The sequence below is a fragment of the Coregonus clupeaformis genome, unplaced genomic scaffold, assembly GCF_020615455.1.
Source record: "Coregonus clupeaformis isolate EN_2021a unplaced genomic scaffold, ASM2061545v1 scaf0035, whole genome shotgun sequence".
In the NCBI taxonomy this organism is placed as follows: Eukaryota; Metazoa; Chordata; class Actinopteri; order Salmoniformes; family Salmonidae; genus Coregonus; species Coregonus clupeaformis.
The window spans coordinates 511681-526804 of record NW_025533490.1 but is presented as its reverse complement, the minus strand read 5'-3'; the positions used below and the strand labels follow the sequence as shown (position 1 = coordinate 526804).

The window sequence follows — 15124 nt, the reverse complement described above, 5'->3', positions numbered from 1 at the left end:
GTATCGGGTAGCCTTCCACAAGCTTCCCACAATAAGTTGGGTGAATTTTGGCCCATTCTTCCTGACAGAGCTGGTGTAACTGAGACAGGTTTGTAGGCCTCCTTGCTCGCACACACTTTTTCAGTTCTGCACACAAAATGTTCTATAGGACTGAGGTCAGGGCTTTGTGATGGCCACTCCAATACCTTGACTTTGTTGTCCTTAAGCCATTTTGCCACAACTTTGGAAGTATGCTTGGGGTCATTGTCCATTTTGAAGACCAATTTGCGACTAAGCTTTAACTTCCTGACTGATGTCTTGAGATGTTGCTTCAGTATATCCACATAATTTTCCTTCCTCATGATGCCATCTATTTTCTGAAGTGCAACAGTCCCTCTTGCAGCAAAGCACCCCCACAGCATGATGCTGCCACCCCCGTGCTTCACTGTCCACTATCGGCATATCTATTTATTGTGGCCATCGAGATGTTAGCTATTAAAATCAGATCCAATAATAATATCAGAGGATTAGAAATCCAGGGCTTAAAAACAAAGGTGTCATTGTACGCTGATGATTCATGTTTTCTTTTAAATCCACAACTAGAATCCCTCCACAGCCTCATAGAGGATCTAGATACATTTTCTAACCTCTCTGGATTACAACCAAATTATGACAAATGTACTATACTACGTATCGGATCACTAAAAAATACAATTTTTACATTACCATGTAGTTTACCAATAAAATGGTCTGATGGTGATGTGGATATACTCGGAATACATATCCCAAAGGAAATAAATGATCTCACTTCAATACATTTTAATAGAAAGTTAGCAAAAATAGATAAGATCTTACTACCATGGAAAGGAAAATACCTGTCAATTTGTGGAAAAATCACCCTGATTAACTCTTTAGTATTATCCCAGTTTACCTATTTGCTTATGGTCTTGCCTACGCCTAGCGAACAGTTTTTTAAATTATATGAGAAAAAAATATTAAATTTTATTTGGAACGGCAAGCCAGACAAAATTAAAAGGGCATATTTATATAATGAATATGAATTCGGAGGACAGGAATTATTAAATATTAAAGCATTAGACCTATCACTAAAAGCTTCAGTCATACAAAAGTTATACTTAAATCCGAACTGGTTCTCAAGCAAATTAGTAAGATTGTCTCACCCAATGTTCAAGAAAGGCCTTTTTCCCTTTATTCAGATTAAAACAACTCATTTGCAGTTATTTGAAAAGGAAATCATCTCCCAAATATCATTATTTCTAAAACAACCCATAGAAAGTTGGTTGCAATTTCAATTTAATCCTCCAGAAACGACAGAACAAATAATGCAACAAATATTGTGGTTAAATTCAAATATACTAATTGACAAAAAACCTTTATTTTTTGACAGAATGTTTAAAAAAGGTATAATCTTCGTAAATGATATCGGTAGGACTGGTGGAGTTATGTCGCACATGCAGCTAACAAAAACATATGGAAATGTCTGCTCTACCCAAAATTACAACCAAATAATTGCAGCCTTACCGCAAAAGTGGAAGAGAAAAGTGGAAGGGGGAGAAAGTAAGGAACTTGTCTGTCGGCCTTGCATTAAAGAACATAATTGGTTAAGGAAAACTGTGATAAATAAAAAGTATATCAGTTTCACTTAAGGACCAAAGGATTGACAGCCGTCCCATATAGATTGCAAAATAGTTGGGAAGAGATTTTTGACGTACCGATCCCATGGCATAGTGTTTATGAACTGACACGCAAAACGACACCGGATTCAAAAATTTGAATCTTTCAATTTAAGTTATTATATAAAATTCTTGCTACCAATAGAATGTTATTTATATGGGGGATACAATCTTCCCAGCTCTGCAGATTTTGCTGTGAAGAGACAGAATCATTAGATCATTTGTTTTGGTTCTGTCCATTTGTAGCTTGTTTTTGGACACAGGTCCAGGAATGGCTAAAGGATTGCAATATTTACCTGGAGCTAACCTTGCAGATAGCATTACTGGGTGATCTGAAAAGTCATAGTCAATCGATCAATAATATAATAATACTTTTAGCAATTTTTTTTATTTTTAATTCACAATCTGTAGAAGCAATGAGAATAGAAAGGTTCAGAACTTTTGTAAAACATCACAGTACTGTTGAAATATATATGGCAAATAGAAATCCTATATGGATGGTGTTAAGAGATAGATGGGAGGTATTGAATAGAGTTGAAGGATGGGACTAATAACAAATAAAAACAAATAATAACAAAGATAGCTAATAATGTAAGCATACTGTGTCCATAATAAGTATATAGGTTGTATGTTGGGAGCTTTTGGGAAAGAGCACAGTTAGAAAGATATGGCATATAGAAGCAAACCGGATGGACATCATGAAAATGATCGGAGAGGTTGAGAGTAGAAGAAGTTCAGGAGCAATATATATATATATATATATATATATATATATATATATATATATATATATATAATATAATTATTGTAAAATTAACTGTGTCCATAAGGTGTAGATAGTAAGTATAGACCGGAAGTAGAGGCCTGGGCATTGTTGTTCACTAATTTACTCCAAGTAGGGAAAGGATGGCGGGGTTGAAAAGTAATAAAGGGGAGTATATATATAAAAAATATAAATAAAAAGCACCCCCACAGCATGATGCTGCCACCCCGTGCTTCACGGTTGGGATGGTGTTCTTCGGCTGGCAAGCCACCCCCTTTTTCCTCCAAACATAACGATGGTCATTATGGCCAAACAGTTCTATTTTTGTTTCATCAGACCAGAGGACATTTCTCCAAAAAGTACGATCTTTGTCCCCATGTGCAGTTGCAAATCGTAGTCTGGCTTTTTTATAGCGGTTTTGGAGCAGTGGCTTCTTCCTTGCTGAGCGGCCTTTCAGGTTATGTCGATATAGGACTCGTTTTACAGTGGATATAGATACTTTTGTACCTGTTTCCTCCAGCATCTTCACAAGGTCCTTTGCTGTTGTTCTGGGATTGATTTGCACTTTTCGCACCAAAGTACGTTCATCTCTAGGAGACAGAACGCGTCTCCTTCCTGAGCGGTATGACGGCTGCGTGGTCCCATGGTGTTTATACTTGCGTACTATTGTTTGTACAGATGAACGTGGTACCTTCAGACATTTGGAAATTGCTCCCAAGGATGAACCAGACTTGTGGAGGTCTACAATTATTTTTCTGAGGTCTTAGCTGATTTATTTTGATTTTCCCATGATGTCAAGCACTGAGTTTGAAGGTAGGCCTTGAAATACATCCACAGGTACACCTCCAATTGACTCAAATTATGTCAATTAGCCTATCAGAAGCTTCTAAAGCCATGACATCATTTTTTTTTGGCAAGTCGGTTAGGACATCTACTTTGTGCATGACACAAGTAATTTTCCAACAATTGTTTACAGACAGATTATTTCCCTTATAATTCACTGTATCACAATTCCAGTGGGTCAGAAATTAACATACACTAAGTTGATTGTGCCTTTAAACAGCTTGGAAAATTCCAGAAAATGATGTCATGGCTTTAGAAGCTTCTGATAGGCTAATTGACATAATTGAGTCAATTGGAGGTGTACCTGTGGATGTATTTCAAGGCCTACCTTCAAACTCAGTGCCTCTTTGCTTGACATCATGGGAAAATAAAATAAAAACAGCCAAGACCTCAGAAAAAAATTGTAGACCTCCACAAGTCTGGTTCATCCTTGGGGGCAATTTCCAAACATCTGAAGGTCCCACGTTCATCTGTACAAACAATAGTACGCAAGTATAAACACCATGGGACCACGCAGCCGTCGTACCTGTGATGAGTGTGATTAGAAGGAGTCAGGGGCAGGAGGGTAAATCACAGAATACAGAGTTTATTCCGTCGTACACAGTTGCGCTCTATAGCAACAACAAAATACAGGCACAGGGGAACAATCTACCCCGGCAATACAAGGTACGATTAGCTCCACCGAGCTACACTCAACTCACATAAAACAATCAGCCACAAGGACAAGGGGGAAGAGGGAACACTTATACACAGACTAATGAGGGGATATGAACAAGGTGTGTGTAATTGACAAGACAAGACAAATGGAATGATTAGATATGGAGCAGCAGTGGCTAGTAAGCCGGTGACGACGAACGCCAAAGCCTGCCCGAACAAGGAGGGGAGGCAGCCTCAAAGGAAGTCGTGATAGTATCCCCCCTTTGACGGGCAGCTCCAGCAGCGCGCCGACCCCGGCCTCCGACCCCGGCCTCGGGGACGGCCAGGAGGACGCGGAGCAGGGCGAGCCAGATGGTGACGGTGGAAATCCCGCAACAGGGAGGGATCGAGGATATCCCTCACCAGGACCCAGCACCGTTCCTCCGGACCGTACCCCTCCCACTCCACGAGGTACTGAAGGCACCCCACCCGATGCCTCGAATCCAGGATGGAACGGATAGAGTACGCCTGGGCCCCCTCAATGTCCAGAGGAGGTGGAGGAACCTTCCGCACCTCAGACTCCTGGAGCAGACCAGCCACCACCGGCCAGAGGAGAGACACATGAAATGAGGGGTTAATACGGTAATCAGGGGGAAGTAATAACCTATAGGTGACCTCGTTGATTCTCCTCAGGACTTTGAACGGCCCCACAAACAGCGGGCTCAGCTTCCGGCAGGGCAAGCGGAGAGGAAGATTCCGGGTCGAGAGCGGTGACCGGGGCCTCACTGCGGTGGCGGTCAGCATTGGCCTTCTGACGACGCACGGCGCGTTGGAGGTGAACATGGGCAGCGTCCCACGTCTCCTCCACGCGCTGAAACCAGTCATCCACCGCAGGAGCCTCGGTCTGGCTCTGGTGCCACGGTGCCAGAACCGGTTGGTAACCTAAAACACATTGGAATGGCGTTAGGTTAGTAGAGGAGTGGCGGAGAGAGTTCTGGGCATATTCTGCCCATGGCAAGAACACCGACCACTCCCCCGGCCGGTCCTGGCAGTAGGAACGCAGGAACCTACCCACATCCTGATTTACCCGTTCCACCTGCCCATTAGACTCAGGGTGGAACCCAGAGGTCAGGCTGACCAAACGTTCCATGAACGCCTTCCAGACCTTGGATGTGAACTGGGGACCTCGGTCAGACACTATATCCTCTGATACCCCATAGTGCCAGCAGATGTGTGTAAACAGGGCCGTGGGGAGACCGGGCAGAGGAAGGAGGCAGCAGGCCTTGGAAAAGCGGTCCACAACAACCAGGATGGTGGTGTTACCTTGGGAGAGGGGAAGATCAGTCAGGAAATCAACACTTAGGTGAGACCATGGTCATTGTGGAACTGGTAAAGGTTGTAACTTACCTGCTGGGAGGTGCCTAGGTGACTTACTCTGGGCGCACACTGAGCAGGAGGAGACATACACCCTCACGTCCTTAGCCAAGGTAGGCCACCAGTACTTTCCGGTCAGGCAGCGCACTGTACGACCGATACCTGGGTGACCAGAGGAGGGTGACGTGTGTGCCCAGTAGATCAGCCGATCACAGATAAGAGCAGGCACGTACCGCAGCCCAGCTGGACACTGAGGTGAAGATGGATCTGTGCGTAATGCCTGCTCTATATCCGCATCCATCGCCCATACTACCGGCGCTACGATGCAGGAGGCCGGGAGGATGGGGGTGTTGTCTCTGGGTCTCTACTCTGTGTTATACAGCCGTGACAATGCGTCTGCCTTCACGTTCTTCGTACTCGGGATGTATGACAGTGTTAAATCGAACCGGGTGAAGAATAGGGCCCACCTGGCCTGGCGAGGATTCAGCCTCCTCGCTGCCCGGATGTACTTCAGGTTATGGTTGTCCGTCCAGACGAGGAAAGGGTGTTTCGCCCCCTCGAGCCAATGCCTCCACACGGTCAAGGCTCGGACAACAGCCAACAGCTCCCGATCACCAACGTCGTAGTTCTGCTCCGCTGGGCTGAGCTTCTTAGAGAAGAAGGCACAGGGGCGGAGCTTGGGTGGCGTGCCCGAGCGTTGGGATAAGACAGCTCCTATCCCTACCTCGGACGCATCCACCTCTACTACGAACAGTAGTGATGGATCGGGGTGGGCCAGTACTGGGGCTGAGGTGAACAGACCCCGGAGTCTGCTGAAGGTCAGCCTCAGCAGACCAGGGGAGCTGGGACGGCCCACCCTTCAACAGGGATGTAATGGGAGCTGCGACCTTGCCAAAGCCCCGGATAAATCTCTGATAGTAGTTGGCGAAGCCAAGGAAGCGCTGCACCTCCTTAACCGTGGTTGGAGTCGGCCAATTACGCACAGCTGAAATGCGATCTCCCTCCATCTCCACACCTGAGGTGGTAATGCGGTATCCGAGGAAGGAGACGGACTGCTGGAAAAACATACACTTCTCTGCCTTGGCATAAAGGTCATTTTCCAACAGTCGGGCCAGCACTTTGTGAACCAGGGACACATGCTCGGCGCACGTAGCGGAATACACCAGGCCTCCTGTAGCTCAGTTGGTAGAGCATGGCGCTTGCAACGCCAGGGTTGTGGGTTCGATTCCCACGGGGGGCCAGTATGAAAAATGTATGCACTCACTAACTGTAAGTCGCTCTGGATAAGAGCGTCTGCTAAATGACTAAAATGTAAAATGTCATCAATGTATACCACTACACTGCGACCAAGCATGTCCGAAACACCTCGTTCACAAAGGACTGGAAGACGGATGGACCATTCATCAAACCGTAGGGCATCACCAGGAATTCATAATGCCCCGTGGTTGTGCTGAATGCTGTCTTCCACTCATCCCCCTCTCGGATACGCACCAGGTTGTACGTACTCCTGAGATCTAATTTGGTGAAGAAGCGCGCCCCATGCATTGACTCGATCACTGACGGAATGAGGGGGAGAGGATAACTAAATCTGATCATCTCCTTATTCAGTGGTTGATAATCAATGCACGGGTGCAGACTGCCGTCTTTCTTCTTCACAAAGAAGAAACTCGAGGAGGCAGGTGAAGTGACGTATATACCCCTGGCGCAGGGACTCGGTGACGTATGTTTCCATAGCCACCGTTTCAGCCTGCGACAGGGGGTACACGACTCCTGGGAGGTACAGCGTCTACCCGGAGGTTTATCGCGGAATCCTCCACCCGATGAGGTGGTAACTTGGTAGCCTGCGTTTTTGAAAACGTGTGCGCCAAATCGAGGTATTCGGGGGGAATGCGCACGGTGGAGGTACTGTCTGGACTTTCCACTGTGGTTGCACCAACGGAAACACCTAGACACCTACCCTGACACTCTCGCGACCACCCCGTGAGAACCCTCTGCGGCCATGAGAAGGTGGGGTTGTGGAGTGCTAACCAAGGGATACCTAATACCACAGGGAAAGCAGGGGACTCAATCATTTAAAAAAATGATCTGCTCACAATGAGTCTCCTGGGTAATCATGGTGACTGGTGCAATAACTTCCTGAACAAACCCGGACCCTAATGGTCGACGATCAAGTGCTCTGATGGAATGGAATGGATAGCGGAACCAATGAAATGCCTTGACGGTGTGAGAATGCCCTGTCCATAAAGTTCCCAGCTGCGCCTGAATCGACTAGCTCCTTACACTGGAGAACTACCATGTGATCGGAAAAGTAGATGGGTAGGGTACAGTGTGCAGCAGAGGGCTCTGAACAAGTGTGGGTGTTCGATACCTGGGGTGATGCAAGAGTGCCCTGCCTGCCACCTCCAGAACCAAAAGAGCGTTGACGACAACGTGTGGTGTACTGTCCCTTCGTGCCACCAGAGTTGCACTATCGCTGTCATCCTCCGCTCTCTCGGACGGCGGCACCACCCAGCTCCATCAGCTCGGGATCCGAGTCGGCCGGGGTGGGAACGGGCTGCCAGCAGGTTGTCCAAACGGATGGCCATGTCCACCAGTTGTGTGAAGGACAACATGGTGTCCCGGCAGGCTAGCTCCCATCGGACGTCCTCCCGCAGATGGAACCGGAAATGGTCGATCAGGGCCCGCTCGTTCCACCCGGACCCCGCTGCAAGAGTCCAAAACTCCAAAGGGAAGTACTGCACGGTCCTCGTCACCCTGCCTCAGGTGGACCAGCCGCTCGCCCGCCTCTCGACCTTTGGGCGGGTGATCGAAGACAGCCCGAAAGAGGCGAGCAAACTCCCTGTAGTTCTCCAACGCGGATCCTCCTTCATTCCAAACCGCGTTGGCCCACTCCAAGGCTTTCCCCGAGAGGCAGGAAACGAGGACGGACATCTTCTCCCGCTCCGATGGGGCCGGCATGATGCTGGAGAAGTAGAGCTCCAGTTGGAGGAGGAATCCTTGGCAGAGCGCCGCCGTCCCGTCGAACTCCCGTGGTCGGGATATCTGGATCCCTCCGGGTGCTGGTGTGTGGGTGGCTAGATCAATTTTTTACATTTTATTTTTTAGTCATTTAGCAGACGCTCTATGCAGAGCAACTTACAGGAGCAATTAGGGTTAAGTGCCTTGCTTAAGGGCACATCGACAGATTTTTCACCTAGTCGGCTCGGGGATTAGAACCAGCGACCTTTCGGTTACTGGCACAACGCTCTTACCCACTAAGCTACCTGCCGCCCAATTGATCCGGTTGGCCAGCGGGTCTCAACAGATCGGGTCCTCTCCTCTCCAGGCGGTGGACGACTTGAAGAACTCGATCCATCGCTTCCCCCAAGCTGGCCAGCATCGTGGAATGCTCCTGGACCCGTGCCACGACTCCAGGCATGCGCTCCTCTCCCGCTGACTACATAGCGGGTGGGTGATTCTGTGATTAGAAGGAGTCAGGCGCAGGAGGGTAAATCACCGAATACAGAGTTTATTCCGTCGTACACAGTTGCGCTGTATAGCGATAACAAAATACAGGCACAGGGGAACAATCTACCCCGGCAATAGAAGGTCCGAGTAGCTCCACCGAGCTACACTCAACTCACATAAAACAATCACCCACAAGGACAAGGGGGCAGAAGGAACACTTATACACAGACTAATGAGGGGATAAGAACCAGGTGTGTGTAATTGATAAGACAAGACAAATGGAATGATGATATATGGAGCGGCAGTGGCTAGTAAGCCGGTGACAACGAACGCCGAAGCCTGCCCGAACAAGGAGGGGAGGCAGCCTCGGCGGAAGTTGTGACAATACCGCTCAGGAAGGAGACGCGTTCTGTCTCCTAGAGATGAACGTACTTTGGTGCGAAAAGTGCAAATCAATCCCAGAACAACAGCAAAGGACCTTGTGAAGATGCTGGAGGAAACAGGTACAAAATTATCTATATCCACAGTAAAACGAGTCCTACATCGACATAACCTGAAAGGCCGCTCAGCAAGGAAGAAGCCACTGCTCCAAAACCGCCATAAAAAAGTCAGACTACGGTTTGCAACTGCACATGGGGACAACGATCGTACTTTTTGGAGAAATGTCCTCTGGTCTGATGAAACAAAAATAGAACTGTTTGGCCATAATGACCATCGTTATGTTTGGAGGAAAAAGGGGGTGCTTGAAAGCCGAAGAACACCATCACAACCGTGAAGAACGGGGGAGGCAGCATCATGCTGTGGGGGTGCTTTTCTGCAGGAGGGACTGATGCACTTCAGAAAATAGATGGCATCATGAGGAAGGAAAATTATGTGGATATATTGAAGCAACCTCTCAAGACATCAGTCAGGAAGTTCAGGCTTGGTCGCAAATGGGTCTTCCAAATGGACAATGACCCCAATCATACTTCCAAAGTTGTGCCAAAATCAAGGTATTGGAGTGCCATCACAAAGCCCTGAACTCAACCCTATAGAACATTTGTGGGCAGAACTGAATAAGTGTGTGTGAGCAAGGAGGCCTACAAACCTGTCTCACCAGCTCTGTCAGGAGGAATGGGCCAAAATTCACCCAACTTATTGTGGGAAGCTTGTGGAAGGCTACCCGATACTTTTTGACCCAAGTTAAACAATTTAAAGGCAATGTTACCAAATACTAATTGAGTGTATGTAAACTTCTGACCCACTGGGAATCTGATTAAATAAATAAAAGCTGAAATAAATTATTCTCTCTACTATTATTCTGACATTTCACATTCTTAAAATAAAGTGGTGATCCTAACTGACCTGAGACAGGGAATTTTTACTAGGATTAAATGTCAGGAATTGTGAAAAACTGAGTTTAAATGTATTTGGCTAAGGTGTATGTAAACTTCCGACTTCAACTGTATGTACTGCCTGTGTATTACTTACTAGATGCTATTACTATGTATTACCTAATATCTGTGGCCTTGCTTTATACAGCATTAGTCTTTGTACATTACATTTATTTTCAGTAGGTAGATTGGGTAACACCCCACCTTATCTGCTGTTGGCTCTAACCCCAGGCATAGCTTGAGTGGTTAGGTTTCACTAAAGTTAATGTGTTACAGTGGCTGTCTTTTCTTTACTTCTGCCTTAATAGAGAAATATTTTCATGTGTCACTTTATATGGCCAAAATAACAATGGGTCTTATGTACAGCATTCCTTAAAGGCTAGCGTCAAAACATTAGCCTTCTTTGCTGGGCTTATTGCTAGTGGATTAAATTAATTTAGTTTTCTTCCATTTGGTGCTTAATGAACATGACCCAGGTGTGAAGGGGTGGTAGGTACTCACTGTGCTGAGCTGTTCTCTGAGGCACTGGGTGTGTTCTGCGTGTTCCTCCTGGGCCCTGGTCTTGTCCCTGTCTGCGTCGGTCAGGGCCTGGGTCAGCCTGTCCACCTGGCCACTCAGATCCCTCACGTCTCTCTCCAGGTCCCCAACCTGGCTCACCCACCCAGACTGGCACCCCTCCAGCTTCACCCGCAGATCGTGCCTGCCCTGCTCCAGCTCCTGTGGGCAACATATAACAAACAGATGGGCACAGTGAATGCATGCCAATGGGGGTCTCTTTGGTCTGTGATTAGGAGACTGATACCACTGCTACAGTGGCTTGCGAAAGTATTCACCCCCCCTTGGCATTTTTCCTATTTTGTTGCCTTACAACCTGGAATAAAAATTGATTTTTGGGGGGTTTGTATCATTTGATTTACACAACGTGCCTACCACTTTGAAGATGCAAAATATTTGTTATTGTGAAACAAACAAGAAATAAGACAAAAAAACAGAAAACTTGAGCGTGCATAACTATTCACCCCCACAAAGTCAATACTTTGTAGAGCCACCTTTTGCAGCAATTACAGCTGCAAGTCTCTTGGGGTATGTCTCTATAAGCTTGGCACATCTAGCCACTGGGATTTTTGCCCATTCTTCAAGGCAAAACTGCTCCAGCTCCTTCAAGTTGGATGGGTTCCGCTTGTGTACAGCAATCTTTAAGTCATAGCACAGATTCTCAATTGGATTGAGGTCTGGGCTTTGACTAGGCCATTCCAAGACATTTAAATGTTTCCCATTAAACCACTTGAGTGTTGCTTTAGCAGTATGCTTAGGGTCATTGTCCTACTGGAAGGTGAACCTCAGTCCCAGTCTCAAATCTCTGGAAGATTGAAACAGGTTTCCCTCAAGAATTTCCCTGTATTTAGCGCCATCCATTATTCCTTCAATTCTGACCAGTTTCCCAGTCCCTACCGATGAAAAAAATCCAGACAGCATGATGCTGCCACCACCATGCTTCACTGTGGGGATGGTGTTCTCGGATTGATGAGAGATGTTGGGTTTGCACCAGACATAGCGTTTTCCTTGATGGCCAAAAAGCTCAATTTGAGTCTCATCTGACCAGAGTACCTTCTTCCATATGTTTGGGGAGTCTCCCACATGCCTTTTGGCGAACACCAAACATGTTTGCTTATTTTTTCTTTAAGCAATGGCTTTTTTCTGGCCACTCTTCCGTAAAGCCCAGCTCTGTGGAGTGTATGGCTTAAAGTGGTCCTGTGGACAGATACTCCAATCTCCGCTGTAGAGCTTTGCAGCTCCTTCAGGGTTATCTTTGGTCTCTTTGTTGCCTCTCTGATTAATGCCCTCCAATGCCTGGTCCGTGAGTTTTGGAGGGCCCTCTCTTGGCAGGTTTGTTGTGGTGCCATATTCTTTCAATTTTTTTATAATGGATTTAATGGTGCTCCGTGGGATGTTCAAAGTTTCTGATATTTTTTTATAACCCAACCCTGATCTGTACTTCTCCACAACTTTGTCCCTGACCTGTTTGGAGAGCTCCTTGGTCTTCATTGTGCCGCTTGCTTGGTCGTGCCCCTTGCTTAGTGGTGTTGCAGACTCTGGGGTCTTTCAGAACAGGTGTGTATATATACTGAGATCATGTGACAGATCATGTGACACTTAGATTGCACACAGGTGGACTTTATTTAACTAATTATGTGACTTCAAAAGGTAATTGGTTGCACCAAATCTTATTTAGGGGCTTCATAGCAAAGGGGGTGAATACATATGCACACACCCCTTTTCCGCTATTTATTTTTTAGAATTTTTAGAAACAAGTTATTTTTGTCATTCCACTTCACCAATTTGGACTATTTTGTGTATGTCCATTAAATGAAATCCAAATAAAAATCAATTTAAATTACAGGTTGTAATGCAACAAAATAGGAAAAACGCCAAGGGGGATGAATAATTTTGCAAGGCATTGTATATCATTTTAATCCATGAAATGACTGAATGAGAACATCTAAGAGTATTTGTACAGTAGCTGTTACTGAGTTATTACTGTGTACTTATTGAAGCTAGGTGATGCACACTTGGTATTTCACCAGTCGGCCAGTCTGGTACACTCCTGCTATCTTTTTATTGTATCTATAAACTCTATAGAGCACACAGCATCGAAGTCCAGACATGGTGGGTTAGACTATGACATAATCACAAGCCTGTTATATACTTTATGTAAGGTAATAGAAACTATAATGATTTCATAATAGTACACCAATAAATCGGTTTGGCGACTGGCCTATATCAATATCCATGTTCTTGCACCTCTGAGGCCTAGACAGCCCTACATTAGATCTATCCATCCACACAGACAGCAGTAAAACTGTCTCTGAAACATCTGTCTCCTAATGTGGATTCATCCCTGGCTGCTACAGACACTTATTGGATCTAGGAGAGCAACAGCCCTCTCTGGGAAGGTTATGTAATTCCATACAGTGTAGCAGTAAGAGAAACATTGTAAATCTGAGAGACTGGGTGATAACTGCAACTACATTACTTCATGATGGCCAGTTAATTTCAATGCTGACCTGAGGAAATATTCCTAAAGAAGAGTGATGGTCTCACATACTTATGTGGCTCTTTTTGTGGCCAATATTATACACTGAGCAAGCCAGGGATACTTATAGACGGGTATGTGAATCCTATCCAGATACAGACTGGGCATCTTATGCTTACTGTTTTTGCTACATATTCAGACCTTGTGAGAGTGAAAGGGATACAAACTGCATATGCTGCATGAGCCATCCCTTGGAGCTTTAAGACAAACACCCTCACATACCTCTAACAAGGCCCACCAGAGACTACAAGTATACTAACTATGTTACTCTACAAGTATACTGACTATGTTACTCTACAAGTATACTGACTGTGTTACTCTACAAGTATACTGACTGTGTTACTCTACAAGTATACTGACTGTGTTACTCTACAAGTATACTGACTGTTTTACTCTACAAGTATACTGACTGTGTTACTCTACAAGTATACTGACTGTGTTACTCTACAAGTATACTGACTGTGCTCCTTTTCTTGTTCCTTTGGCGGCTACACTGACATTTTAGGCACAGACTGTGTAACACCATTCCCCTACAAATATTGGATTCGAAGTTACAATGCCTTCAGAAAGTATTCACACCCCTTGACTTTTTCCACATTTTGTTGTGTTACAAAGTGCAACTAAAATTGATTTAATTGTAATTTTTTATCAATGATTTACACAAAATACTCTGTCATGTTAAAGTGTAAAAAATGTATGACAAATAACCTTTGGCAGCGATTACAGCTGTGAGTCTGGGTATGTCTCTAAGAGCTTTGCACACATGGATTGTATAAGCTCTGTCAGGTTGGTTGTTCATCATTGCTAGACAGCCATTTTCAAGTCTTGCCATAGATTTTCAAACCGATTTAAGTCAACACTGTAACTAGGCCACTCAGGAACATTCAATGTCGTCTTGGTAAGCAACTGTATATTTCGCCTTGTGTTTTAAGTTATTGTCCTGTTGAAAGGTGAATTTGTCTCCAGTGTTTTTACATTTACATTTTAGTCATTTAGCAGACGCTCTTATCCAGAGCGACTTACAGTGGGAATCAAACCCAACAACCCTGGCGTTGCAAACACCATGCTCTATCAACTGAGCTACATCCTGCCGGCCATTCCCTCCCCTACCCTGGACGACGCTGGGCCAATTGTGCGCCGCCCATGAGTCTCCCGGTCGCGCCGGCTGCGACAGAGCCTGGATTCGAACCAGGATCTCTAGTGGCACAGTTAGCACTGCGATGCAGTGCCTTAGACCACAGCGCCACTCAGGAGTTACCTTATTGTGTCACGGTTCAGACAGACGACAAGAGGACCACAATTGCGTCACACCAGAAAGTTTATTAAAACTTAAGGGAAAAGGGAAGTAGGGAGTGAGTGAAGGCTCCAGGGGTTATCCCGTCCAATGTGCTGGGTCTGTGCCCCCCCCCAGTGGCAGCGATGCGTCCGATGACGCCGGTGGTTGGTGGTCCAGAAGTCCTGGGGGGGGAGGAAACACAGACACAACGGGGCGGATGAAACAAGGCAGAAGTACAGTTCAAGGGAAATCCAAATACGTTGTAGCAAGGCAGAAGGCTGGTCAGAGTTACCGGGGTCGAAGAGTAGTCAGGAGTCGTAATGGCAGAAAGCAGGTCTGGTTTTCCTGGGGCAGAAGAGTATCCAAGAATCAGGCAGGTCCGGGGTCACAAAACAAGGGTGAGCCAGAAGCGCGAGCACACAGGTTCCGGGTGTGAGCTTTGCAGACGATCTGACAAAGGAGAGCTGAAAGACGGGACTTTAAATACTGGGAGAGGTTAGTGGGTAATGCAGCGCAGCTGGCAGAGTAATTAGAGCCGAGCAGAGCAGGGACAGGTGGAGCTCGTTAGGCTGAGTAGAGAGAGAGAGATGAGCAGAGTGGAAGATAGTGGAAACACATTAAGGTGGTAACCCGGTGGAGTGAGAG

General features: G+C 46.1%; 1 protein-coding gene across 1 annotated transcript in view; it reads right to left on the bottom strand.

Moving 5' to 3' along the window:
- LOC121566118 (BICD family-like cargo adapter 1) overlaps positions 1 to 15124 on the bottom strand; it is a 49073-nt gene that overhangs the window by 25836 nt on the left and 8113 nt on the right. Inside the window, exon 2 of the mRNA XM_041876315.2 lies at positions 10611 to 10826. Within this exon, the coding sequence (XP_041732249.1) occupies positions 10611 to 10826 (216 nt within the window). The remainder of the gene's footprint in view (positions 1 to 10610; positions 10827 to 15124) is intronic.